Genomic DNA, 27,415 nt, shown 5'->3' with positions numbered 1-27,415 from the left:
GGGAGAGCCACCTAAAGCTCTGCAGAGGGAATCCTAGTGAAGCCGGAGCTTGACAGAGCTGGTAACTGCTTTTCTCAATGGCTTTGGGGAATCGAGATGTAAGTGAACAGGAAGCTGAGGAACTTAATGGGCTCTTAAAGTCTGAATGAACAAACAGTAGTCTGCTGTTGTTCAACCTGGAGACTCAAAACTAATGATACTGCCTATAACCATGGCAGGAAATCTGAACTGAATGATGGATCAGTAGACAGGACAACACATTTGACAGATTTAGAGCAAAAATCTGATTATGCAAAACAAGAAAGGAGATGAATGCCTTCTTTAAAGACCCTAAAGAATAAGACTGTTGTTCAGATATGAAGATAAGTTACTTGATACCGTCTGTGTCTTTACGCAGAGAGCTTGAATGCATTTAGGATACAACGAGGCAGGCTGAGACGTGATAGTGGGTGAATATATACACTGCTTGAGTTCATTGTTCACTACAGATGGACATACAGACCGCATTTAACACCACCTGGATATCATCCGTCCAGGGCGCACAGTACGCACGGCGCACAGAGGCATCCAGTTACCACCAACTTTACCGACCGTGGACCACGTGACTCAGGTCCTCCTCATGTTAAAAAGGGCTACTACCATACATATTCCCTCCAGATCTTCAAAGGGGGGGTGGTAAATGCCTCCCCCTGCGCCAATTGACCGACTTTGGCACCTTCTGTATCAGAGAAGTACTGAAGTGAGACTGCTGCGCGGACACGAGAAAGTGACTTTGGTGCGCGCAACCGCACATTTCTACTTCTGATAAACTGGTCTGCATCCTGCAAAAGTAACCCAGCCAGTGTCCTCCCGTCTTTGATCTGCGGGACTAGGATGGCTCTGGACCATCGGAGCGTATTTCGCGCCTCGGTTTTACTGACTTGTGTGATAATCTGCAGTAATGTGTTATGTCCAGTCGGTGCCTATCTCTACAACAACCGCTACGCAGGGTGAGTAAAGACCCCCATTTAGTGGTGCTCATGAGATCCTAAGCATGCCAGAGCGTTTATTCATGTTGAGAACGAGTTGAGATTTGCAGGAAAAGCGCACCAGTGTCTGTCAGGACTATCTGTACATCAGGAGACGGTCTTATCTCATAATGAAAGTGGAGAAAATGAACAAAGAGTCTTTATGCTCACCGTGTTCTAATATTTTCAGAGTATGCATTTTGAAATATTCTTATCAAACTTCACTGATACCTCGTTAAGCCTCCATCTGTTCTGTTGCATTGCACAGAAGTTTGATATTGTCCATGACAGGCGCAGACAGCACTGGAGATGCTCTCTGCATTGCTTGCCTGTCATCCAGCTCAAACTACCAACTTCTATTCAAAGTATGTTTTTGAGACACGGCAGCGACTCTCAGAACAGTGAACTCATGCATAGTTTGTGTCTCTAATTAGAAGAAATTGACGTGAGAGTCATTTTTGTCCAATGTCAGTGCATGCCAGTCTGGCTTTTTCTGACTGAGACAGGATTTTTATATGTGTAGAGAGGAGCAGAGGACCAGATTATTTCTATTTGTTAAAAACAGACTCTTAAAAGTACATAGTGTAAGCCCAGAGAGACTTTTCCATCTTGTGAAATACAAAGGGCATGACCCCAAAAGTACATCTATCATACACCAAGTCACCACATGCGGCTTAAAAGAATTAACTCTTTGGATTTGACATTGGCTGTGAAATTCAGGTAGCACTTGAATAAATAGTCACTGGAACCCTGTGAAGCTAGACATGTACTTAGCAGTTTGGATAAGTATGTAAGAGTCAGGACTTTTACATGTTAAGGTATTTATGGTGTTTTCCAAAAGAGCTTTTGATGTAGATAAGTAGGGCCATACAGAGGCCAACTCAGCTGGAAACTCCCCCCAGCAGCATATATTTTGGATAATGTTAATGTTAATGTTAACACATAAAGGCCCAGTGCTACATTTGTGTCAGTTCCCAATTGAATTTTCTCAATATCTAACCTTTCTTAAGTGATTTATCACCATTTATTATAAAATAATCTTCTGCACTTTGTATTTTATCAGTATAAATTGGGTATTTTCCTATATTAAATGTACTGCTCATGAAGATGGTCATAAAAGATCAGATTAAAGTTGAAGGTTATATCAGAAGCAGAGAAAACTGTTGAAAAAGTTACTTTTTCATTAAAATATATCATTAATATATCATAAACTAAGTGTCTCCATCCCTTTTCATTGATCAAACTCCATGGGTTTTACTGGTGACTTAATGTTGTAGAAGATGACAGTGTTTCCGTGTTCACTACGAAGCCTCTGAGCATCCAAATGGGTCATATCTAATGACCATGAAAAGACGACAAACTGCATTTTACACCAATAATTTACATGTATTGATAGGATTAGTGGATCAACATTTATTAAACAGTTTAGATCAGTAGATGGTTTTGGTTGCTGATGGATGTGTGGGTCTTTATGGGTTAATGTTAAATGTAAAACTAAAGGTTCATACACTAAAATGCAGAAAATGTAAAGATCTTATTACTAATTAATGAATCATTTTAGTCCTATGACTCTACAAGACGCAGACACTGCAAATGAAGGGCTTGTACTAAATAATACTATTGCTTAACCACCGCTGAGAGTCTGTGTCTTGGTTTAAGGGCCAGATAGTCTGAAAAACAGATTGCTTCCATCCCAGAAGGAACTGCTGTGGAAATCAAAGAGTGACAACTTAAAGACAGCTTTAGTCCAGATTGCCCTGGAGCTGGTAAATGCAAAGCAAACGGGCCGCTGCCAAACCAGAGCTGTAACAAAAACAGTATGTCATCTTTGAGAATCACTTAAGAGTAAAGAAATGGTTCAGTCTGGGGTGGAGTGGAGCTCAGAGGTGCCGCTTTATGTTAACAGTGGCGAGTAGAGGTAAAAACTAAAAAGTCTTACCTGTTCAGATCAGTAAAAGCTGATTGAAGTTATGGAATCAGTTCTTTCTCTGATGTTTCATCAAGACCAGTAGCTTGTTTTTTACATTTGTGATCTGTGTAGAGGCTGTGTGTCTTATCAGTTTTAGGCACATCACACCACCCTGACAATATTCCTACCTCCAAAAACAACTTGTTGCCTGTCCACTTTGAAGTCCATCATCTATCACCACCGTTGCCGTGGAGACAGTCCGTTTTTTGGCAGTGTGTTGTTGTTACTGAAATGAGGTGCCTACTCATGTTGGGCACTGTGCTCCTTTTGTTCGCCACACATCAGAGTGGTCAGTTAGCACCTTTATTCAGGGCGCCCAACTTCCTGTGTGCCCTTGTAAAAAAAAAAAAAAAAAAAAAGAAAAAAAAAAAAGCTCTTAAAAAACAGAAACGCAAGAGCAGAAGATGGAAACAGTAAAGAAAGACGCTTAAATAGTGGAACAGACGGAGCCTGGCAGATAGACAGGTAGTAACAGGGTAAGCACGGAGAGTCGACGATGAGGAGAATGTTTGGCAGTGTGTTACCTTAAAGGTCAACACGAGGACTGAGATGTGCAGAATAAAAGCAGCTCTTATGTAAGATTCATGATGAAGATACAGAGTGTCTTTGTGTGTGAAAAGGTATTTAAAAGATGTGGTTTGCTGAATCAGTTAGAAACACCAAGAAGCTATATCTGTTTACAGTGATCTGTAAAGACGTAAAGAACTGTCAGAGGTATGCACTTTCAGAATGTACTTCTTATGCTTTTTATATTATGACTCATTTTACAAATTTATTCTATAACACATGATTCCATTTAAGTTAACCCAGTGTTTTTAACCTTGGGGTCATCTGGAATTCAAATGGGGTTGCCTGAAATTTCTAGTAATTGATAAAAATAAAAAAAACTTACTAATAAAAAATATATGGTGAGTTGAGAGAGACAGTCATAATACATAAAAGACAAACTCTGAAGCTGAAACTGAAGCACTGTGGTACTGTTTATCTTTCAAATGTTCATTGTGGTCAGTTTCAGATGCTGCAGCTCTTTCATAATTCATAGTTTGAGTTATTGTTTGTTCAGTTTTAATTGCCAGCTTTGTAAATCCAAGCTGGACTGACTGTACATATCCTGACCGAGGAAAATAAAATTCTCACTATGTGCAGTAATCTACACCTGGCTTTTCTGCCTCTGTCCATAAAAATATATATTATATAGCCTAAATGTCATCTAAAAGGAATGTTTATTTGCAACATAGTATAGCAAACTATTACATGATCAAAAACAAATTAATTTTAGCAAAAAAAAAAAAAAAAAAAAAGGCTCTGTTTTGAATGTCTGGGGTCGCCGGAAATTTGTGATGTTAAAATGGGATCATGAGCCAAAAAAGGTTAGGAACCACTGAGTTAACCCATAAAGACCCAAACATTCACCAGCAACTAAAAGCATCCACTGATGTAAACTGTTTAATACCTGTTGATCCATTAATCCTATCAATACATGTAAATAATTGGTGTAAAATTCAGTTTGTCATCCTTTCATGGTCATCAGATATGACCCATTTGGACGCTCAGAGGCTCCATAGTTACAATGGAAACACCGTCATCTTCTAGAACATTAATTCACCAGTAAAACCCATGGAGTTGAATCAATGACAAGGGGTGGAGACACTTAGTTTATATTCAACTAATGATATATTCTACTGAAAAAGTCACTTTTTCTTCAGTTTTCTCTGTTTCTGATATATTAACCCTCAACTTTACTTTGAGCTTTATGAACATCTACAGGGTGGGGAAGCAAAATTTACAATATTTTGAGGCAGGGATTGAAAGACAGTGTATGACCAATTAGTTTATTGAAAGTCATGAGAATTTATTTGCCACAAGAAAATGTACATAATAGAAAATGTTTTTATTCTATGTGTCCTCCTTCTTTCTCAATAACTGCCTTCACACGCTTCCTGAAACTTGCGCAAGTGTTCCTCATATATTCGGGTGACAACTTCTCCCATTCTTCTTTAATAGTATCTTCCAGACTTTCTCCTAATAGTTTTGCTCATAGTCATTCTCTTCTTTACATTATAAACAGTCTTTATGGACACTCCAACTATTTTTGAAATCTCCTTTGGTGTGACGAGTGCATTCAGCAAATCACACACTCTTTGACGTTTGCTTTCCTGATTACTCATATGGGCAAAAGTTTCTGAAAAGGTATGGATAATAGTGTTAGGTATGATTATGACATCAATATATGTTTGGTTTCAAAACAATTGACGTAGTGCCTGCTGAGAAAAAACAACTAAATGTTCATTGTAAATTTTGCTTCCCCACCCTGTACATGATCAGTGAATTAATTATAGGAAAACACAAATTCACTTAAAAAAAAAAAAGCAAAATACAGAGGATGATATTGTAATAAGTGCTAATAAATCACTTAAGAAGCCATTATGGTTGAATAGTTGTTATTGTGTTTTATTGTTAATTGTGTATCATGTATGTGTTTTATGTTGTTTGGACTTTGTATGGCTGCTACCTTGGCGAAGTCTTCCTTGCAAAAGAGATTCCTAATTTCAAAGGGACTTCCTGGTTAAATAAAGGTAAAATGAAAAAAAAATTTATAGAAAATAAAGAAAGGCTAAATATAGAGAAAAACTCATTTGGGAACTGCCACAAAATCACATGAGGTCTTTAAGGGTTAAAATATAATCTTCATTTGTATTCCATCAAGCATAGTAAATACTGAGTAAAGTATCTAAAATATTGGAGTATTTGTACAAGACTCTGCTTTCTCATAAATAGATGTTTTTATATTGAACCAGCCAATGATTGATGGTTGAATAGTGTGAAAATCTGAAACAGCTGCTTCTGAATCTGCCAAAGAGTTGATCTGGGTGCTACCTGCAGAGCTGGAACCGATGAAATATAATCCTATAATGATGTGTCAGACAGATTGTTTGACTGGGGTTTAACCCTGTTATCTGTAGCACTCTAAAAGAGGAGCCACCCATTTCTACATCAAACATCTGCTGTTGTTAAGTGCCACCTTCAATCAGGACAAAAGGTGGATGCATTACCTGTGACGCAATGGCCCAGATGTTTTTGAAATCAAGTGCACTTAGCGAAAATGGATCCGAGCTGCGCTATAGGAATTTTAGTGGTGTAAAAGTCCTCTGGGGCATTATGATCTGAGATGTAATCTAACACTTACAGCAGTATTTTTTTTTTTTTTTTTTACAGTGATCAGGTTTTTAGGATAACTCCAAGTAACGACGAGGAGGTTCGAGCTGTCAAGAAAATTCTGGGACACATAAAGGTTGGCATGTATTTTTTTCATATATCTGCTTCCCATACACATACAGTATATTTTCAATGCAATTATGTATTTTTAAATCTTTTTTCTGGTGTGTAGACATGTCTTTGTTGTAATTTAAAGGGGTCATATTTTGCTAAACTCACTTTTATTAGTCTTTGGTACATTTATTTGTGTATTTGGACTCTAATAGTTCCCAAAGTTTGAATTTGAATCCTCCAGGTGCTGCAAAGCTATCTTTATATTCGTTTTGGCAAAAATCGAGTGGATTTCTACAACCGTATTAATTCCTGCTTAATTTGTTACATCTATAAGTAGTTACGTCACAACATTTGCACAAATAAGGTCAAGACTTCCGATCAACATTTCTCAGAGTATGCCATAAACGTAGCGGTTGTAGTCCATATTGAAAATATGTCAAAATTTCAAGCCAATTCCCTAAAATGTTCAGTTGTTGATTGACAGAGCAGCACAGTCAACAACCTGGAGGGGGTGGGGCATGAAGTGGCTCATTTGCATTTAAAGGGCCAGCGCTCAAAACGACCTTTTACTCAGAAATCGGATTGAAGATGGACCTGTGGAGTTCAATTAATGAAGAATTCAGACCCAAACATAGCATTTACAGTTCATGTAGACCACAGGGAAATGTTTGAAAGTGTATAATTCCATTTTTTAAAAAGTAAAATATCACTCCTTTAAGTGTTTCTTTCACTTTCCGCCACATTAAATTGTATTATTTGTTCATTTTCTGACCACACCTGTTGTCCAACTGGAGCCTCTTTACAACATGACACCTGAGCATAAACAGAGTGAGGCGTGACAATGGTAGTAAAAGTGCATGTGGGGGGTGATGTGACAGAGGCCAGAAGACCACAATAGGCAAAACAGAGAGACATCTGTCACAAATGAGTCTGAGAAATACTACAGAGAGAAGAGGTTTTATTCTTTCAGTGAGAAGACTCTTCATTATGGGCCTGAAGAGCCTGGATCTCTTACAGTTTACAAACTACATGAACATGTGTTTCTATGATAGTGAAATTAGGGGAAACCCTGGAGGACACAAAGGCCTGCTTTCTTTTTCCATACTCATTTGGGATTAATTACCCATCAGCCTCTAGAGCATGCATGACCTTCCTTTGCACGATGTTTGAAAATAGAAAGCAAAGATACGTTTTGAAATGCATAAAACGTGTGATGCAACTCTACGCCTGCTGTTAACTAAAGAACAAACGGACAAACCGTCTGAGTTAGTTTATTTGAGGAAATGCTGTGTGTTGTATTCTGCATCTGTAGATGATTGGTTTATTCAGAGCAGTTGTACTCATGCAATATCAAAGCGTAATAATAAAAATGTTATATTCCAGAAATGGATAAGAGAACAGAGACCATAAAAGTATTCCTTTGGTGACCAGGAAACAACTCTGATTGCAGAATTGAATCAGTCAAATCCATTATTCAGTCAGTATCTGAAAAGCAGCAGATGTATTTTCTAACCATCAGGCAAAATCAATAAAGCTGAAATGATGTGGAAAAATTCCTAATCGTCTTTAATTTATGTGAGTTCTCCTGAAGTCAGTATATCTCAGAGACAGGAAGTTTAACCCATAAAGACCCAAACAGCCATTGGTGACCACAAGCATCTACTGATCTAAAATGTTTAATATCCTCTGAACCATTGAACCTATCAAGACATGTAAAGAATTTAGGTAAAATACAGTTTGCCATTTTTTCATGGTCATCAGATATGACCCATTTGGATGTTCAGAGGCTAAGGAGTGAACATAGAAATGCCATCATCTTCTACAACACTGATTAAAACCCATGGAGTTTGATCAATGACAGTGGAGGTAGGCACTTGTTTCACATTCAGTTATTGATATCTTGGCTGAAGAAGTGACGTTTTCTTCAGTTTTCTCTATTTTTGATATAATAATCCTCAACTTTAATCTGAAGTTTAATGAACATCTGCATGATCAGTGAATTAAATACAGGAAAATGCACAATTTTCACTGAAAACAATGCAAAATATAGAGAATAATATGATAATAAAGAGTGATAAATCACTTAAATGGCGACACAGTGGTGCAGTGGATAGCACTCCTCACAGCAAGAAGGTCCTGGGTTTGATTCCAACACCAGTCAATGGGGATGGAACCTAACATGGTGGAGTTTGCATGTTCTCCCCGTGTCTGCATGGGTTCTCTCCCGGTACTTCGGCTTCCTCCCACCATCCAAAGACATGCACTGATAGGTTAATTGGTTAATCAAAATTGCCCATAGGTGTACACATGAGAGTGATTGTTTGTCTCTATATGTCAGCCCTGAGATGAACTGGCAATATGTCCAGGGTGTACCCCACCTTTGGCTGTAAATAGCTGGGATAGGCTTCAGTGACCCCCATGACCCTAGTGAGGATAACGCGGGTTCAGAAAATGAATGAATGAATGAATGAAATCACTTAAATATACAGAAAAATGCATTTGGGAACTGCTACAACTGTAGCACTGGGTCTTTATGGGTTAATATCAAACAGCAAAGTTTTTGACATGGGTAAATCAAACTCCTGCATGTTGAAGTGTCAGTATTGTCTGTATAAAGTCATTTGTCAGTGTTAGTTCTGTTGGGTTTTTATTTGAAAGGCCTCATCATTAAATGATCCGCTATCAGTGCTGAGCGTGGGCAGAGCAGAACAGGGCAAACATGGTCTCAGTAAATGTTAATGGTTCGTGGTGGGGGATACCAGCGGTGAGCCAGGTTGCTGGTCAGGAATTGGCCGGAGTTTTATGTGTGGCAGGATAGTGGACACAGTGCTCCAAGGCCAACCTAGACAGTTGCAGCTACTGTTTTGACAGCTGTGGAAAAGTGTTTTCAGTAGCTCGGCTTCACTGCGATGCCCACAGTGCCAGAGTTAACCATTTTGGCCTCAGGAAAAACATGATGTTAATAATAAATAACAAGACACTACAGAACACAGTAAAATCGAACCCATCAACTACTTATATCAGTGTATTTGTCTACCTTTAAGGCAGAGTGGTCCAACATTTTACCTAGTCCTATTTGTGTCCATCACACACCTGCTATTGGGGAGGTCATTCCCACACCTTAACCTTCAGGAGTTTGTGTTTTACATTTACAGAAGCAACAACAACAGTTAAGGATAGAAATAGTAAATAGTTTGACATATGATAGACACTGTGAGCAGATAGAGGATTATCTACAGAGACAGAAGGTGTTACAAACTGAAAGTAAACATCCCAGTCCCGAAGGCACTGTTTGACTGACAGGAGCATTCCCAGCAGTGCAGTGCAGAAACACAACAACACTTGAACGAACCCAGTAATGGAAATACCTTTACTAAATCTATGTATACCAGATAAGAGATTTCCACATTCTTGATTTCTACAAAATCTAACAATTACTTTTGTGTATTCTTAAACCTTCACAAATGTCTAACGTAGTGGTTTCCAACCTTTTTTGGCTCGTGACCCCATTTTAATGTCACAAATTTCTGGCAACCCCAGACATTCAAAACAGAGACTGTTTTTTGCCAAAATTAATTTGTTTTTGATCATGTAATAGTTTGTTATAATATGTTGCAAATAAACAACAATTTTAGTTGACTATTAGCCTATATAATGTATATAATGCAGCTTTTTTTATTTTTATTTGGAAAAGTGTGTGGTGTTTTAATTATAATGGCATATATATTGAATTATTAAAACATATTTTTTAGTATTATTATTTTTTTTTTTAATCAATTACTAGAAATTTCAGGCAACCCCATTTGAATTTCAGGCGACCCCACGTGGGGTCCTGACGCCAAGGTTGAAAAATACTGATCTAACGCAATACTTAAAAATCTAACATGAGGCTTTGCAACCTGTCAAATAACTTTTTTTAATAATTCAAAATGTTTATTGCATTTTTAACATTTTCAAGAATAATATAGCAATGTCCATCCAACTCATAAACAAAACAGAACAAGACAAGACAAAAATAAAACAAAACTAGGCTATTTGGCAGATATTAATAGACCTTTACAGGAGAAAAGCAGGCATCTATGTATATTGCAGTATCATCCTTAATCTTTACAGGTTTGGGTCAAATTCCCCAGATATATATTTACTGAAACCATCCCAGTGTTTGTTAACTGTGTCACTCGTTCTGCTCAGTTGCCCCAGCATCTTCTCGTATGCAACTGTTTCTGTTATTTGAATCTTCCACATATTCAGTGTGGCAGTGTGAGATTCCTTCCAACATCTTAAAATCATTCTGGCACAGGTCATCATGCTGTTTTTTTATGACTTGCATTTTTATTAACTCTTTCCAAACATATCACATCATCATACATCAAATACTAACAATAGAGCATTGGTAAATTACCCACCCGTAACAGAAGGGGTCTTCATATCAATATTGTGGCTTTTATCCCACACACATCATCTTTGAGTATCCATGTATGTAATATATACATACACCATAAATATCTACACAGAGGTGTCTAATCATAATATACACACATACATACATAAGGTATGTGATCATTGTTTTTTCAGTGTTTTTGCTCCATTTCAAATATGTTTCTGTCTTGTCCTGCATCCTATAAGACATTCTTTCATATGCTGCTGCTTTTCCAACTTCCATCATCCACTCCTGGAATGGAGGTTGTCCATATTTCTTTCAGTTATCATGCTGGCCTTAATAATTCTAAATAAAAATGTATCTAAATGTGGCATCTCTGTTCTGTCCCCCAGTAGACATAGCCTTGGAGACCTGGGTAGTTCAGATTTCTACAATCTACTCATATAGTTGAGAACATCCCTCCATAGATCAAAAAACTTTTAGAATTCAGATAAAACAGACTTTAAGAGCATATTAAATGTCATCTTTTACTTCACATATAAACACTCACTTTAACTTCACCTCATGAGCCTAAGGTAACTTTTTATTGAACCATAACTTTTCCTTTCTTGTTCTGCCACACCACTATTAAATCAACCAACACAAGAAAAAACGCAATTTACATCTCTCTTGCATACACACTAAAAAGAAAAAAAAAACAAAACACACACATGATCTTGAGATAAAAGATTTATGGAGCGGACAAAGAACATCTAGTGCTCGTAAATGCATCTATAAAATGTTAGAGAATTGTTCGTGAGGAGTTATCTGATCAGAGATATTTAAGTGGCTTTTAGGCATGTGTGTTCTGGGATTGTTTGGCTAACAGAGGAGTGGCGCTGTAACATTTGGGGTAGTTAACCATTTGGAAACGCCATAAAAGTGTAGCAGTAGAGAGTGGTTTATATTGGAGGGTACCAAACATTCCAGCACAGGATTCTGATCCCCTCTGGCTCTAAACAAGATGAATTAATCTGGTATGCGTTCTGTAAACCATTAAACCAATTGACACATTAACAAGCATGTGTGCCAGTCTGAATGTCTAAGCCCCATGTAAATGAAATCCAGCTGAGGATGATCAAACACGTCTGCAAACACTGAAACACCAGATACATAACACGCTATATACCCATGATAGTCAATCGTGTATATGAATATTGTTTCTCTATTTGCTGAATACACTGTTTTCCTTATTCCACTGCTTTCTTTCTCTCTCATTGTTATTTTATCCGAGTTACCACATGGTGTCTGTGTTTATTTGGTGCACCAGAGTGTTTGGTTAATGGACTAGTTGTTAGAGCTAAACTGTCGTGGTCTGATAACAGGCGCTGAAAGACAAATTTTTCACTACTAATGTGAGGTTAAAGAGTTGAAGGGTAGCACATTTATTTACGGCATGTTGTTAAAAAGACACATTAGAGTGTGATTCAGTCCATCGCTGGAAGGTAAAGACAGAGGAATGGTAAAATCTTAAAACGATTCGGTCATTATCACTAAATGTTTGAGGCTGTTTCAAACAATAAGTGTCTGAGATAATAGTGTCTTTCACGGAATCAGTTAATTGAGGGAATTCCACTTTATATTATTCAGCACTTTATCAGTCATCCTAGTTCTGTTCATTAAACTCTAGAGATTGTATGTGTCCATGGGGCAATGCAGCATAAAACATCCAAAAATTATTAGTAGTATCTCTATTTAATAAAATGTCATTACACCACAGAGAAAACTACAACACGGACATTATTATAATAATACCACATCCATCTTTATGGTTCAGTCATATTCATTGAATCTATGCCACTATGAAAAGCTTCATGCATCAGTCTATGTTTTAATGAAATATTTGCTTCAATTTGATTATCTTTTTTAGAAATTAATTTTAGAATTCTTCACTTATGTCATGCCCATTTGATTACCTTTTTTAGAAATTAATTTTAGAATTCTTCACTTACGTCATGCCCATTTGATTACCTTTTTTAGAAATTAATTTTAGAATTCTTCACTTACGTCATGCCCAAACATTTTCACAATAGATTTTCAGAGGAATACAGATTCAGACAACTTTATTAATCTGAAAAGTGCATTTGTCTCATTTGAGGAAACTCCCTTTCCATCAGATAAGGTCAATATATGTCAAAGACAACAGATCAACATATATCAGCACAAAAATTAGTAACAACAATTAGCAATAAATAACACAGCTAAATAAATAACTAGCATAAGTAAGCAAATAGTAGAATTTTCAGTGAACAATAAAATACATTTTATACATTATAGTGGAATGTATAAAAAGTGGAGTGCCAGTGGAATACATTGCCACTGGCACTTCACACTTTGACACTTGAGTCTTTTAAAAAACAACTGGAGACCTTCTGTTTTAGACAGGCTTTTAGTTAGGGGTGGGTTTTATGACCATTTGGTTTTATATGTTTATGCCTCTGTCTGTGTATGTAGCTGTGTGTTTTCTTTTGTCTTTGTATTTTACTTCTGATTTTATTGTAAAGCACTAAATGAAATCTTTCAAAAAGTGCTATATAAATGAAGTCATTATTATTATTATTATTATTATTATTATTATTATTATTATTATTATTATTATTAATAATAATAACCCTTTCATGCATGAATTATGAGAACTTCAGTTGAGTTTTTATTTTTTATTTATTTATTTACTTTTGAGTGTTTTTATTCCTCCTTAGGCATGAAAAAAAACAATGAGACTGAGGGTTTTTTTCATAGATTTACAAAAATGTCCACTCAACTACACCATGAATTTTATTCTTGACGCAAAGAAACATGTATTTCAAACCCAATATCATAAAGTGATCTGAAAACAGTCAAATGAAACCATGTTTAATGCTGCTAATCTGATGTTTTCTCACATTTGAACATATTCTAATACTAGTTAATACTCACTTCATGGAGATAATATGCAAAAAATAACAATTAACAATTGATTTCCACTCAAGAACCAATCAAGAACAGCAAAGTTACAGTAATGGTATGAATGTCAGTTTATGAGATGGTGTGTAAGTGTCCACTGTGTTGGCTGATATGGAACTAAAACCACTAAACCCATGAATATACAAGAGAACAGCTGGAGAACAACTGTCCACTGGAGTGACCACTATACATGAAAGGGTTAAGGAATGGACATTAATTATATTTGTAAAGTTGTAAAGTTATTTCTGTCACAAATTCTACCTATCAATTGTAATATCCTGTAACATTTCAGCACAATCTTGATTGTATCCCTTTAGGTGGACCTATGGCAGCCCAACAGCATTTCTCTAATTGGTCATAATGCCACGGTGGATGTACACGTGAAACGCAATGACACCCAAGGCCTTCATGCACGGTTGAAGCAGAAGCGCATTGATTATCGGTAAGACTGAAAAGACCACCGGCTAATAACACAGTCAGAACACACACATCTGCTGATCTTGTTAGCAGCATTTCTACACATCTGTTATCCAAAGGCCGATAAAATTACCCAGCTTCCTTCAACCGGAATATATGATTTGCACATGCACAGCCAGCCATAGTTTGCATGCAAAAGACCTCCTACTTCCTCAAAGCTGGGACACATACAAAAACACACCCACAGTGCTTCAGAACCCCTTTCCCAATCTGCTCCAGAAAGTGAGCCTTTCATCTCTCCACCCCATCCCTCATCAAAATTAAAGTTGAAATGATGGAGTTTTATCAAAGCAGCCGCAGCCGCAGCTAGAAAGAGTTCCATTGTCATATCTGTCCTAAGGGAGGAATTGTAGATCTGAGGATGAAGGTCTTTTTCAGCTTTGTGCTGATTGACTGAGGAGTTTTCAAAAATGGTTTCCACTGCAGGGAACTTTGGTAGGTGGTTGGTTTTTGAGGAAGCGTCAAAGAATGCATTCAGCTAAAAGCAAAATATCCCGGCCCTTTAGTGTTATTAAAATAGTTGTAGATGATAATTTGCATACGAATATCTCATGAGAATGTTTTACAGTCTGACTACCAATGTAGCTACTATGAATTGACATAAAACATAAAGGGAAGACAGGAAATCATTTTATGCTTCAGTAAAACCTCACTGACTATAAATTCTATAGGTACTGTCATGTTTTAACGCTTAAAGACACAGTGTTATTTTTCTGGCAGTTCCCAAATTAATTTTTCTCTATTCAACCTTTCTTAAGTGATCCATTGCCATTTATTATAATATTGTTTTGCATTTTTCACTGTAAATAATGTATTTTCCTATATTTCATTTTTACGGTACACTCAAAAGTTATTTTATGAAAACAGATAAACTGATGAAAAGGGGACTTTTTCAGTAAATATATCAATAAGTCAACATACAAACAAGTGCCTCCATCCACTGTCATTGATCCAACTCCATGGGTTTAACGAGTGAATCAATGTTGTAGAAGATGACGGTGTTTCCACATTCACTACGGAGCCTCTGAACGTCCACATGGGTCATATCTGATGACCATGAAAAGATGACAAACTGTATTTTACACCAATTATTTACATGTATTGATAGGATTAGTGGATCAACAGGTATTTAACATTTTCATTTCATTTATTTCATTCATGGTTGTGCATTTCATCAGCAGATATTCAATAATCATCAGGTGAACAAACATGTATACACCCATGCTCGAAAAGGAGCAGGATGAAGAAAATCTTATATTTCTTGCCCCCTTCTAAATAATAATTGCCTTAATGGTTAGCTATATACAACTAGCTATAAAGTCATACTGTATAAAGTCAGACAAACTAAACAAAATACATCCATAGATAATACAAAATTAATACAAAATTAATTCAAAACCACGTGCAAAACTACATATCTAGGAAGTACAAAACAAACAAAATATAGGTAAATATATACCTGACAAAATGATGCAAGACAATTACAATAATTCAGGAGATGGTTTTGGTCAGCAGTGGATGATTGGGTCTTTATGAGTTAATATTATTTGCAAGGATGCTAGCGTGGTTGGCTATCATGTCTGTCATGTTTCCCCTCCGTTCTTTGCGCAGGGTGTTTATCTCCAATCTGCAGAAGGAAATTGAAAAGCAGACAGGATATCGCTCCTCTCGCAAGCGGAGGTCAGAGTCTCAGTATGACTACGAAGTTTACCACTCACTGGAAGAGGTAGATGTGAAGCCCACCATCTACCCACCTACTTATCGCTCACCGTCTTGTTTGATCTCTAATGCACACACACAGTAAACACACATCCTTTCTGAGGTGCTCTTAAACTCCCAATTACCCCATTCCACAGGTCTCTCTCCCACAGCCTCGTGCTTTCAGACACACAAACCGAATAACACTCTACTTCAGACACTTCACGGCTTTAGAGTGTTTATTTTCCCAGGTTGATCAAGCTCAAGGTTCATGAGTCTGTCAGGACCTATGAAGGAGCAGGGCCTGAATGCATTCCACACACAGATCCTGAGTGCCTTCAGAGAGACTCCACAGCACATTAAACTCCACAACTCTCTGAGCTTTGATCCTCTCTCCTCTGATAAAAAAAAAAAAAAACCCACAATGCTTATACGCCATTCAACAATGCCTGTGTGCAGATTTTTGATTTGAGCTAGCATTACCAACACTGTTTCCTATATTTATTGTCAAATTTCATTCATGCGTCTGATGATGTTATTTCCCAAAGATCCAGAGCTGGATGTTTGAAATAAACAGAACGCACCCTGACCTGGTTACCATGTTCTCCATTGGGAAGTCGTATGAGGGGAGACCACTTTATGTGCTTCAGGTAGGGGAGAAGGCTGGAGACGTATAGAACAAATGGCATCAAAAGAAACAGGTGTGTTTACATGCATGCTCGTCTTTAAAACATTGTTGTCTCCTGTCAGCTAGGAAAGAGAAGTCGTCCCCAGAAGAAATCTGTATGGATCGACTGTGGCGTCCATGCCAGAGAATGGATAGGACCAGCCTTCTGTCAGTGGTTCGTCAAAGAGGTAGTCAAGTTATTTCAGCCTGCACTTTATGGCTTAAAATAGTATTTAAGGTGTATACATTGTATGCACTAACACTTAAACCTTTCAACCTTTTAACACAAACATCTGTCCTTTTGAGGGTAACCTAAATGGTGGCCTGTATGAAGTACTAAGGGATTTGCAATCTCTCACATCAACAAAACGCAGACATCTGTTCACTTGTCATGTACAGTTATGCAAATACTCTTTACTGTTCAGATGTTGATCATAACCTGCAGTCCATCAAATCCTTAAAGTCTTAGTACTCTCTGATGTGAGGACATTAGTAGATCAGAGCCGGATATTAAATGCAAGAATCTTTAATAGGTTGCTTTATGCTACTTAGATGCCAGATGAGTGGGTTTTGCAACACAGTGAAACACAAGGAGAGCCAATAAGGAGTGCCAATAAGTATGAGTATATGAATATTAATATATAACAAAAGCGTGTTATACTAAATTTCTATTCTGTGCTGTTACATGATGAATCTCATCTGTCAGCCTAAGTTTTATATTGGCCATCTAGCTTAAGTAACTGATTGAACGGATGTTGAGGACACAATAACCGTTTCAGTATGTGCCTCTAAAAAGTAGCACACGTACATTACAAAGCTGTACTTTTCTAGGTTAATAATGTTTTGGTTGGTTCGGTTCCATAACAGACGTTCTGTTTCCAAATAGCATCCACTTTAAAACTTACCTGAGAATACACTGGCAAGAGAAGGCATAAGCCCTTTGAAAATTCTTAGTTCTCTAGATATAATGTTATCTGACCTGTGACCCCTTTCAGTTTTAGACATATCAACAATTCTTGATCAAAGGTCTAATCTCTTTGTAGCATCACCAGTTGCTTCTTGAAAACTCAAGAATTTTGATCTAATTTCAGTGGTTGGACCTGAAGTTTGCTAACCTCTGACTCTGATTAGCTCTTTTTGGAGCCATTAGCCTAAGGGATATTAACTTTTCCTGCAGCACTATAAATGTAATGAATGTAGATTATACTCTTATTGTATGTTTAAGGGCCCCCCTTTTATAAGCTGAGGACTGCTTCTGCGGTGTCCTATTACAAAATGTACTTTGTTGATCAATTGTTGATTTTAATAACTGTTTGTAATAATCTTGTAATAAATTGAAATTGATTGATTGATTGAATGTTTAACAGCTATCTTTAAGGAAGACAAGAAAAAAATATTAGACCATCAAAAGTCATCGAAAACAATGGTTATGCAATTAAGTACTAACTCCTGTGTGTATCATGTGACTAAAACAGACAGAGAAGAAAACATGGAATGTCTAAAAGCACTGTTTTTGGCAGTACAATGCCATAGCTATTGATGTAAGAACTTAAGTTCTTAAGATAGGATTAGTGGATAAACAGGTATTAAACATTTCAGATCAGTAAGTGCTTTTGGTCACCAGTAGCTGTTTGGGTCTTTATAGGTTAAAATTACTCAACAGACATCGAATGCACAGAATATAATTAATGTCATGTAGGTGTGTTCTCATACCAGAGTATACCAAATATTATTGTGAATAACTTGTGAATGTTACTTAAAGGGTCAGGCATATAATGTTTTCACTCCACTCCAACATGTCAGATCAGAGTCACTCATACAATTATTAGACCATCAAAAGTCATCAAAAACAGTGGTTATGCAATCAAGTACTAACTCTTGTGTGTATCATGTGACTAAAACAGACAGAAAAGAAAACATGGAATGCCTAAAAGCACTGTTTTTGGCTGTACAATGCCATAGCTATTGATGTAAGAACTGAAGTGATTTTGGTGATTATCAAGAAAACCATGGAAAATGGCCAGATATCAGCTCTGAAATTAAACTCTTATGAGCTAGTTTTGTTGTTATCATTATATTTGTCCAACCAAATGCACCTTTAGTCGTACCAGGCATTAAAATGAACAAGAAATTGAAGAAAACAAGGGTGATCTAATAATGTTTTCCACGACTGTATAATTGTTGCAAGTAGTATATTCATTTAAGGACACTGTGTTTGTCAAATCAGATCACATTTTATGACCAAATCATGTAGAAAACTAGGACACTTTTTTTTTTGTCACTGTATGATATAGACATAGAAATATACCAATTCACTATCTGTGATGAGATACATTTACAAGCTAAGTAGGGGATTTTTCAAAGAGGGCTGAAGGTCCGTTTAAGGTCTGCAGAGAAGGGAGGGGAAAGACACATAACAATAAAATCAGAAACAGGTGGAAATGGAAACAGGGAAGGAAATAATACTGTAAACATTTCACTCAGGAAAGAAGTCAAAACTGTTCAACTTGGCACAAATGCGCACCTTGAATACAGAATTGTCTGTAATGTAGTAACTCAAGTTGGCCACTGGAGGTCAGGGTACTATTTTAGTTCCAGGCTTAAAGCAGGTTGACCTTGGCCTTGTCTGATTAGAGTATAGGAGTAAGCAGTATTAACTCAGTGGCTGCTTTGTTCTCCAATCCTTATCATAGACTGAGTATTAACCTACTGTAGCTGTGTATTTGAAGAAGTGTGACAGTGAACTACATATGTTATCGAATAATAAAACACAGCAACACAGTGCATTTGATCTCTAATAGCATAGTAGTTGTTTTATTATATGACATTGTCTTTATCCAGTATATCATGAGTAAAATACAGTTTAATTTTAAGCATTATTATGCACTGTTGTATGATTACAGACCCTTGGCTCATACCAGTATGACTCTGTGATGAGGAGACTCCTCAACCAGCTCAACTTCTACATCATGCCTGTTTTCAATGTGGATGGATATCATTTTAGCTGGACAACAGTAAGACATGTTTATGATTCTGTGAACAATACAGGGCTTGTGGGCAGGTTTGGCTATGTATTTTTACCAAAATGCCACCTGTTATTCCTAAATCCAATGGGAAAAAAAGCCTTTTAACTATTGTCTGCACATTTGCTGTTGGTAATATTCCCATAAGCGCTGAATGAGTGACACTAGAATTATGTCTGAGTTGGCAGGTAAGTTACAGTGAGTGCACATAGTGACATTGTCTATATTTTTTCCTGTAGGATCGGTTCTGGAGAAAAACACGGTCCAAAAATCACAAATTCCACTGCCGAGGAGTGGACGCTAACAGAAACTGGAAAGTGAAATGGTGTGGTGAGTTTGATAACACGGAATGAACGGACAGAAATCAGCCAAATTGCACACATTTGTACACTCAAATATACTGCAAATTGCACTCTGTTGTCATCTTTTTTTCTCTACTACTGAGCTGCGGATAAAGTGTCAATGCGGAGCCAACAATCTGTGTTTGATGTCAGTGTGTCTCCACAAAAGAGGGGGAGGGGGTCCTGCTGAATCATCAACACTCCACGAGGGTTGAGACATAATGAAATATTCTATAAGATGGGAAGCAGAGAAAGATACAGGGATGATGTGTTGCCTCTATAGGTTGGTCTCTCTGTGTACACAACTTAAAAAATGTATATTATAGGAACTTGTGGTTAATGCGACATTTTATAGCAGCAGCATTTACTGGATAATATGGCTAGAAACTGAAGCAATGTGTTTACAATTGTGGCAATAAAGGTGCTACTGGTAATAAAGAAGGCGCACAATATTTAATATGAACACAATAAGAAGCATTTGGAACCTGGCATTTCATTGTGACTGCAGAGATTTCAATCTACGTGAACTGGCATCATTTTATCCCCTCTCCATCTCCTGTCACTGCCTGCATGGCTATTGCAGCTACAGAATATAAATAATGCAGATCACAGTGTCATAGTTGTCTCCTCTTTACCTGCGGTCAGATAGAGGTGTAACTCCAGGTCACTGAGTAGCATAACTTTTTTTTTTTTTTTTATCTTTTCTATTTTCTCCAGATGAAGGTGCTTCCTCTCACCCCTGTGATGACACCTACTGTGGCCCCTACCCCGAGTCTGAACCTGAAGTTAAAGCAGTCGCCAACTTCCTGCGCAAGCACAAGAAGCGGGTCAAAGCGTACATATCCATCCACGCCTACGCCCAAATGCTACTCTACCCATATTCCTATAAATACGCCACTATCCCCAACTTTGACTGTGTGGTAAGAGATGTATATATAACCCAAACAGTCTGATATTAAATTCCACTCTGAGAAAATCTATAAGATTACTGATGAGGTGCTCTTGTGAATTTGCCTTGCAGGAATCAGCAGCTCATAATGCAGTGACAGCCCTGTACTCTGCTTATGGCGTGAGATATAGATACGGACCTGCTTCCACCACCTTATGTGAGCACCGCTACTCATTTTCATCATACCTTGTGTATTAGTTAAAGAAAAGTACATACTATTTCTGGTTGCTTCATATGATAGAACTGCCTCAGGAGCCAAAGTAGGTCACAGAGCTGGTTTATTGGATAAAATACATAACAGTAATATGATATGTGACTTAATTTTTCCAATTACAAGGAAAGAAGACTATTTTACGGACAGGTTTATAAAGGTCGACCTCAACAAAGTCATAGAAAATGTAAAGGAAGAAGACAAGATGATGTAAAACATGTTACAAGGTGATATAAATGATGAAAAAAATCATGCAAAAAAAAAAACAGTGAGACAAAAACAATGAAAGTTAAAAAATGTAGTGACAAAAACTGAATAAAAGATACAATGAGAGAAAAAGTACTTAAAAATGATGTAAAACAGATGTAACAAGACAAAATCTATGCAAGGCCAACCAGCAACAAGACAGAGATGACGTAATAATGGTGCACAAGGTGAAAATTGCGTAATAACATAAAACATTACATTCCACATTATGAGAAACTTGAATAAAACATGCAAAAATTGCATAAAAAATTATCTTTAAAAAAATTTAACAAGGCAAAAACAATGAAAAGCCACGAGCCACTACGTAGAAATGATGCAACAATGATGTAAAATATGAAAATGGTGTAAAAAGTGTAAAAGACACAACAAGATGAAAAAAATATTAAGCACATAACAACAAAAACTGAGTAGAAGATGCAATAAGACAAAAATGATCCAACAAGAAGATAAAAAAATTGATGAAAATGAGGCTAAAACTTAACAATACAAAGACTTAGATTTAAGGCAGCATTGCTTTGATGATGGAAGAGAAATCATGCCAATCTATGATACTACTTTACACATTTTTTTGTAAATGAGTCACAAAGAGACATAAAATAGACTTTTTTGGTGTTGCGTTGAAAGATTTGGGAACCTTTGTTCAATCAAATAAAAATATTATTCATAGAATGAATTATGAAGCAAATAATACCGGTACTAATTTTGTGTTTATACAACGCCAATATGTTAAGAAAGAATGTTTTAAAGTCATTCAGTGATGAAAGAAGTTGTTCAGTTCAGTTCAGAGATAAGACATAAGTTTTTTTGTCTCATGGATATTTATACATAATACAATGCACAGTGAAATGTATTTTTGTACCTGCAGCCAATAATAAAATAGAAAAAAAGACATGCAAAACACAAAAAAATTGTATATATATTTTAAAAAGTAGCTCTAGCTCACAAATAACTGGCAGTACAGCAGATGAGGTGCATGTACAGTGTTTTTCCTTGTATGGCCCAGTGTAGAGCACATGCATATTGCCTACTGTGTCCACTAAAGGTTGACTGGAGAATGTGGGCATCGATCCCACTACCTCTCACATGCGAAGCGAGCACTCTACCATTTGAGCTAATTCCCCTTCAGATTTCACTGCATCCCAACCTGAAATAGGCATGGATACTTACCACTATACTGAAAGAGTCTGAATAAACAGTTTAGTCTCTTTTGGAATTTTTGCAAGAATACATGCAAACAAAAATCGACAAAATATTAAATTACATTGTACAAAATTATCTACTGAAAAAGTGACGCTATAGGTTATGATACCTTTGTACTTTAATATATTAAAGTAAGCAGTTTTTTGGTGAATGCAATATTGAAAGAAAGCAATATATGTTCATGAATAGACTATTGGCCATGAAGTTGGAGTAATTTTGTTTTTAGACACATTCCTGTTTTTATTCCATCAGTAATCACCTTTGACCAGGTACAATGATTACATACTGAGTCCCAGTTACACTTTATCTATAAAAAATAAATCACATTGTCACAATTATTTCATGAAAAGGGATAAAAATATTAAATTCCAACCTTATGGGTAACAGTGTAGTTAGCTGGTTATCTATACAATATAAAAATAAAGAAAACAAAAACTAAATTTCCAGGCGTTTAGTACAACAAACATGCAGGACATTGTGATCATGCATTATATATTTGTTTATGTGTGAACTGAATCACACATCAACACTCCCTTCCCATAGCCTCTCCACATGTTTACCCCTTTAACATCCACTTCTTGTATTTCATATAATTCCTGTCCTTCTCAGTTCACGCTATTTTTCTTTAACTTCCAACAACTTCTGAAAACCATTTATTAATAAATAATTTTGTACTTTATACATTATCTCAGCAGTTTTGAAATCAACCGAGTCATGAAATTTTATTATATGTAAATGAATAAATATTGACTTGTTTGATGCATACTAATCTAATCGATACACAACTCTTAATGCTGTCTTTTGTAGTGTGAAAATGTATATATCCTTCATTCAATTAAAAGTACACATACCACAAACTCATACTAAGTTCTGTATTTAAATCAATATGTAAGTGTCTTCCTTAAAATTAAGTCATTGTTGTGCATTGATTTACTATTATTGAATTAACTGAAAAAATGAAAATCCATAAAACCAGTGGTTTAAAAAGCTGTACTGACGTTCAGATCAGAGCATATCTACCATTTATCTTATGAGTATGATATTTGCATTTTTTCTTTTGGTTTCACTTGGTCTCATGGTAATCCCCTCATGAGGCTAATTCACCCTATTTGAAGTTTTTACTTAAATATTCCTTCTAGTTTCATTTTACTGCTGTGTGAGCTCAAGTGAACTACTTAATATACAGTTGGGTGATTTAAGTTATGCATTATATTCTATTAGATCATCATATGTTTGGTGTATCAACAATCCATGAGAGCAAAAAAGTCAACTTATCATGAGCACAAAAACACAGGACTGTTTTTCCTTTTGTTTGTTTTTTTTAGCTTTGCAACAATGCACCTCCAACTAATCGAAGAGGGTTTTAAAACTGTTTATTTATCTTTAGAAATCAGATAATTTCTTGAGCCATAATGTAACATTTTTTAGTTTATCCCAAAAATTAAAATCAGGATATTTGGAGTTATGTGATTTTCATTAAGCAATGTGTGTGTGTATGTGTGAGTACCTTTATGCATATAGGTATGTATATGGATGAGATGAGTGTATATGCAGGGATATATTTGTATACAATTACGAATAATTAATAATTTAATGTCCATACACTCCTTTTGTTTTCTATTTGTGTTTTTTTCTGTTTTCTTAATTGATTTATCACTTGATTTACTGAATTTTTTTCTTCCAATATTACTATATTACCCAAAAATCTACATTTCTGAGTGCATATATAAAGACACTAACATTATCCTCTGTTTTTAACTCTTAACAGACGTCAGCTCAGGCAGTTCCATAGACTGGGCCTATCGGAACGGTATCCCTTATGCGTTTGCATTCGAGTTGAGAGATACAGGATATTTCGGCTTCCTCCTGCCTGAATCCCTGATCAACCCGACCTGCACTGAGACCTTAAGGGCAGTGAAGGCCATCGCTTCAGGTCTACTGAAGAAATGTGAGACGAACAGGGACAGATTTCCATATATATGACTGCAGTGAGAGCCACGGAGTTCCACTCTCACATCTACTTATCTCCACACCTCATATTCTTATGATATTTCACGCTCCTCCCAGGTATTATCCAGTGAAGAGCTGAAGGACCAGCAAAGCATATTTCTGTTTAGCTTGTTGACCGTATTTACATCTTCTGATATGACATTAACTGATGGTGGTGGGTTTTTTTTAATGCCAAATACCACGGATCCTGTTATGCACCAGGATTTTACTTAAGATCTTATGTACAGTGTCAGAGCATTACAATGGGTCAGTGGGCCATGACAAGCTCCATGCAAATTCAGTGTACTGGGTTTAAATCTAGCCCACGACCTTCGAAGGATGTAATCCTTTCCACTAATAAAAAAAGAAGAAGAAAAAAGTGGTTATGTAAGCACTTGTCATGTTACAGCAGCACTTTTAGAGAAGCAGGTCCCTCGGTTTCTCAAAAATGTGTTAACGTGAGTAAAGTTAACAACTGTTTTTAATCAACCATATCTTTATTTTTGTATTTTATTTGCTCTCTATTTGGAATCATTCTATACTAAGTGCCAGGTTAGACTTCACTTTTAATGTATGAATGCCTTTATTACTGCAAAACTGTTGTGTATGAAATATGCTAACGCCATTCTAATGTTTGGTTGAATTTGCGATGCCTTTATCTGACATTTAATTGACTTTAATCTGAATTTTCTTCAAGTGTGACCCATCAGTTCCATAGAGTGCTGTGTCTTTACTCAGGTATGAGTCAACGACAATGTCAGAAATGTTTACTTGTGACAGATTTTATGTGTGTAATATGAGATTTTTTTATATATATGTACTGTATATATATGTATACTATCTGACTTTAATTAAAGATGTTAAAACACCACAATCCATTGTCATTGTGTCATATTATCCTCTCTGTTCTGGATTGTTAAAATAAATATGGTGCTTTTGAAATTCACAAATGTTAAAATAATGTCATTTATTGTCATCTTTATGATATTAATCTGCTATTACTCTTGTGTCTCTAATAGGAAGTCTAACATTTTTTCATTTCTTTTTACCATAAACTTGTATTATGTATTATTTGTAGCCTTCTTGCAAAATAAAACCAGATGACTGTGAAATGTCATATTTGTGTTTTGTAAGTGTTTTGTACACATTCTGATAAGCAATGTTTGGTAATAAACATCTTAGTATCATGATTTAATCTATCTATAATTAGCTCATTGACACTCTTAATCAGGAAATGATAAAAATGTTTTCTTTCTCGAACATAATGTGCTGTTTTCCACTCTTCGCAGAGAGAAAGTCTCTGGTTCTGATGCTTTGCTCTTATTTATGGATTCAGAAACAGTGGAACTGACACACAAGACCGTCCAAAGTGAAAGTGAACTATGCCGCCTACTGCTGCCGAAACTGTGTTGTCAGTTTGCCAGATTCCTCATATGTATTTGCTCTTGGACTTTGCAAAACATTATACAAGACTGTGAGAATCTGTGTAGAAACAGTAAACCTGAAGGTGCACTTGGTTATAGATGAGATAAAGCATGAAGCAACGTGACAGCAAAATATACATGGAAGAACTAGAAATATAACAACTCTTAATCCACTGGTGAGCAAAACCATCTAACTTGTCAGTCACTAGTCCTATCAATACATTTAATATTCAGGTATAGAATCAAAGAATCAAATGTGTCTTTGCGTCTTGTGTCTTTGGATTCTCAGAGGCTCTGTAGTGAACATGGAAACATCAACATCTTCTGCAATATTGATTCACCAATAAAAGTTTGACAAATGATAGTGGTGTGGACCCTTTATTTTAGGTTCACTTAAATGATATATTTTGCTGGGAAAAGTGACTTTTTCTTCAGTTATCTCTGTTTCAATATAATAATCACTGAATTTACTTTCAGTTTATATGAGCATCTGCACGAACAGTAAATTAAATATAGGAAAGATACAAAGGATAATATGATCATTAATTCTGATAAAGCACTTAGGAAAGGTTAAATGTTAGGAAAAAAATTAGATTTCAATTAAATTAATACTTGTAAATAATATTTTACAAAACATTACAAGAAAAGTTTGCCTTTTGAGTCTGTTCATGCATGGATAAGGGATATTGTATGGCATGAGAATCTAATTTGAGACACTTATCTACATTTGTGCAAGAAAACCTTTTGAAAAAGTAAAAGAAGATTCACCTCTGACTTCAAGTGCAAGAATTTCAATTATAACCACTTGATAACAGCTAAAAAGGTTGTTTTATTTAGTCAAATTAGGCTGGGTGGCAAACTTACCTAATACCTGACTTATGATGGTTTAAGCATGAACCGGTTCAAAGTGATATAATAACCTTTGAATGAACTCTTTCCTGTTATGAAGATCTATGTGATCAGTAAATTAAATATAAGAAAAATGCAAAACACAGAAAATATTATAACAAATGGTGATAAAGCACTTAGAAAATGTTAAATGTAGTACCACAAAAAAGTTCTATGTGTTTAATGGTTAGGTACCAGAATTGTACAGTGTAAAGCAATGGTTGTCAAACTTTTTACAGTGGAGTACCCCCTGAAATATACTTTTTTTTTGCCAAGTACCCCCAACTCTTGCTTCAGCATTTTCGTTTGAAAAAGTTAGGCAAAATTTGTTCCTGTGCCAAAGGTGTCTGTTTATATTTTCAAAACTTTGTAAACAAATAACATATATTTAACTGTGTAATATATAAAAAAACAAGTGGTGCCAGGCACAACAGACCCTGCCTATTGCATGTATTTTGCCCATTATAAGTAAATTTTCCCAAAATGTAATGAGATCTATTCTGGGTCACTGGCAATCTATAAACCCAATTTAGTATGAACTGAACCCATAGTTTTGCTGCTAAAGTGTTAAACAAAGAAACAAACAAACCGAACCAAAAACAATATTCCCTGCCTTCCCTTCAGGAGGTGGGGTGACAACAATTTTTTTAAGTAAATTTTGTGTGCAAAACA

General features: G+C 36.1%; 1 protein-coding gene and 1 non-coding gene across 2 annotated transcripts; one reads left to right on the top strand and one right to left on the bottom strand.

The window, feature by feature from the left end:
• Positions 1–703: 703 nt before the first annotated feature.
• Positions 704–25,528, top strand: cpa6 (carboxypeptidase A6). Its single transcript, XM_030122745.1, has 11 exons — positions 704–989; positions 6,193–6,268; positions 13,927–14,051; positions 15,698–15,812; positions 16,333–16,434; positions 16,535–16,639; positions 19,355–19,465; positions 19,714–19,804; positions 20,533–20,735; positions 20,837–20,921; positions 24,211–25,528. Exons 1-11 carry the CDS (start codon positions 874–876, stop codon positions 24,423–24,425), a joined length of 1,344 nt encoding a protein of 447 aa, XP_029978605.1. The 5' UTR covers positions 704–873; the 3' UTR covers positions 24,426–25,528.
• Positions 22,291–22,363, bottom strand: trnaa-cgc (transfer RNA alanine (anticodon CGC)). The gene has a single exon. It is a non-coding gene; the product is annotated as a tRNA-Ala (tRNA).
• Positions 25,529–27,415: the final 1,887 nt, after the last annotated feature.

Source organism: Sphaeramia orbicularis, chromosome 20 (genome assembly GCF_902148855.1).
Source record: "Sphaeramia orbicularis chromosome 20, fSphaOr1.1, whole genome shotgun sequence".
Classification (NCBI taxonomy): Eukaryota; Metazoa; Chordata; class Actinopteri; order Kurtiformes; family Apogonidae; genus Sphaeramia; species Sphaeramia orbicularis.
The sequence above is the reverse complement of the archived record's forward strand: the minus strand, read 5'-3'. Positions and strand labels throughout refer to the sequence as shown.

What these genes read in the sequence shown, in the direction of transcription:
- cpa6 (XM_030122745.1), top strand. Translation starts at nt 874, where the DNA reads ATGGCTCTGGACCATCGGAGCGTATTTCGCGCCTCGGTTTTACTGACT. An exon ending in TACAACAACCGCTACGCAGG is followed by an intron (nt 990 to 6,192) that starts GTGAGTAAAGAC and finishes TTTTTTTTACAG; the next exon opens with TGATCAGGTTTTTAGGATAA. An exon ending in GACCACTTTATGTGCTTCAG is followed by an intron (nt 16,435 to 16,534) that starts GTAGGGGAGAAG and finishes GTCTCCTGTCAG; the next exon opens with CTAGGAAAGAGAAGTCGTCC.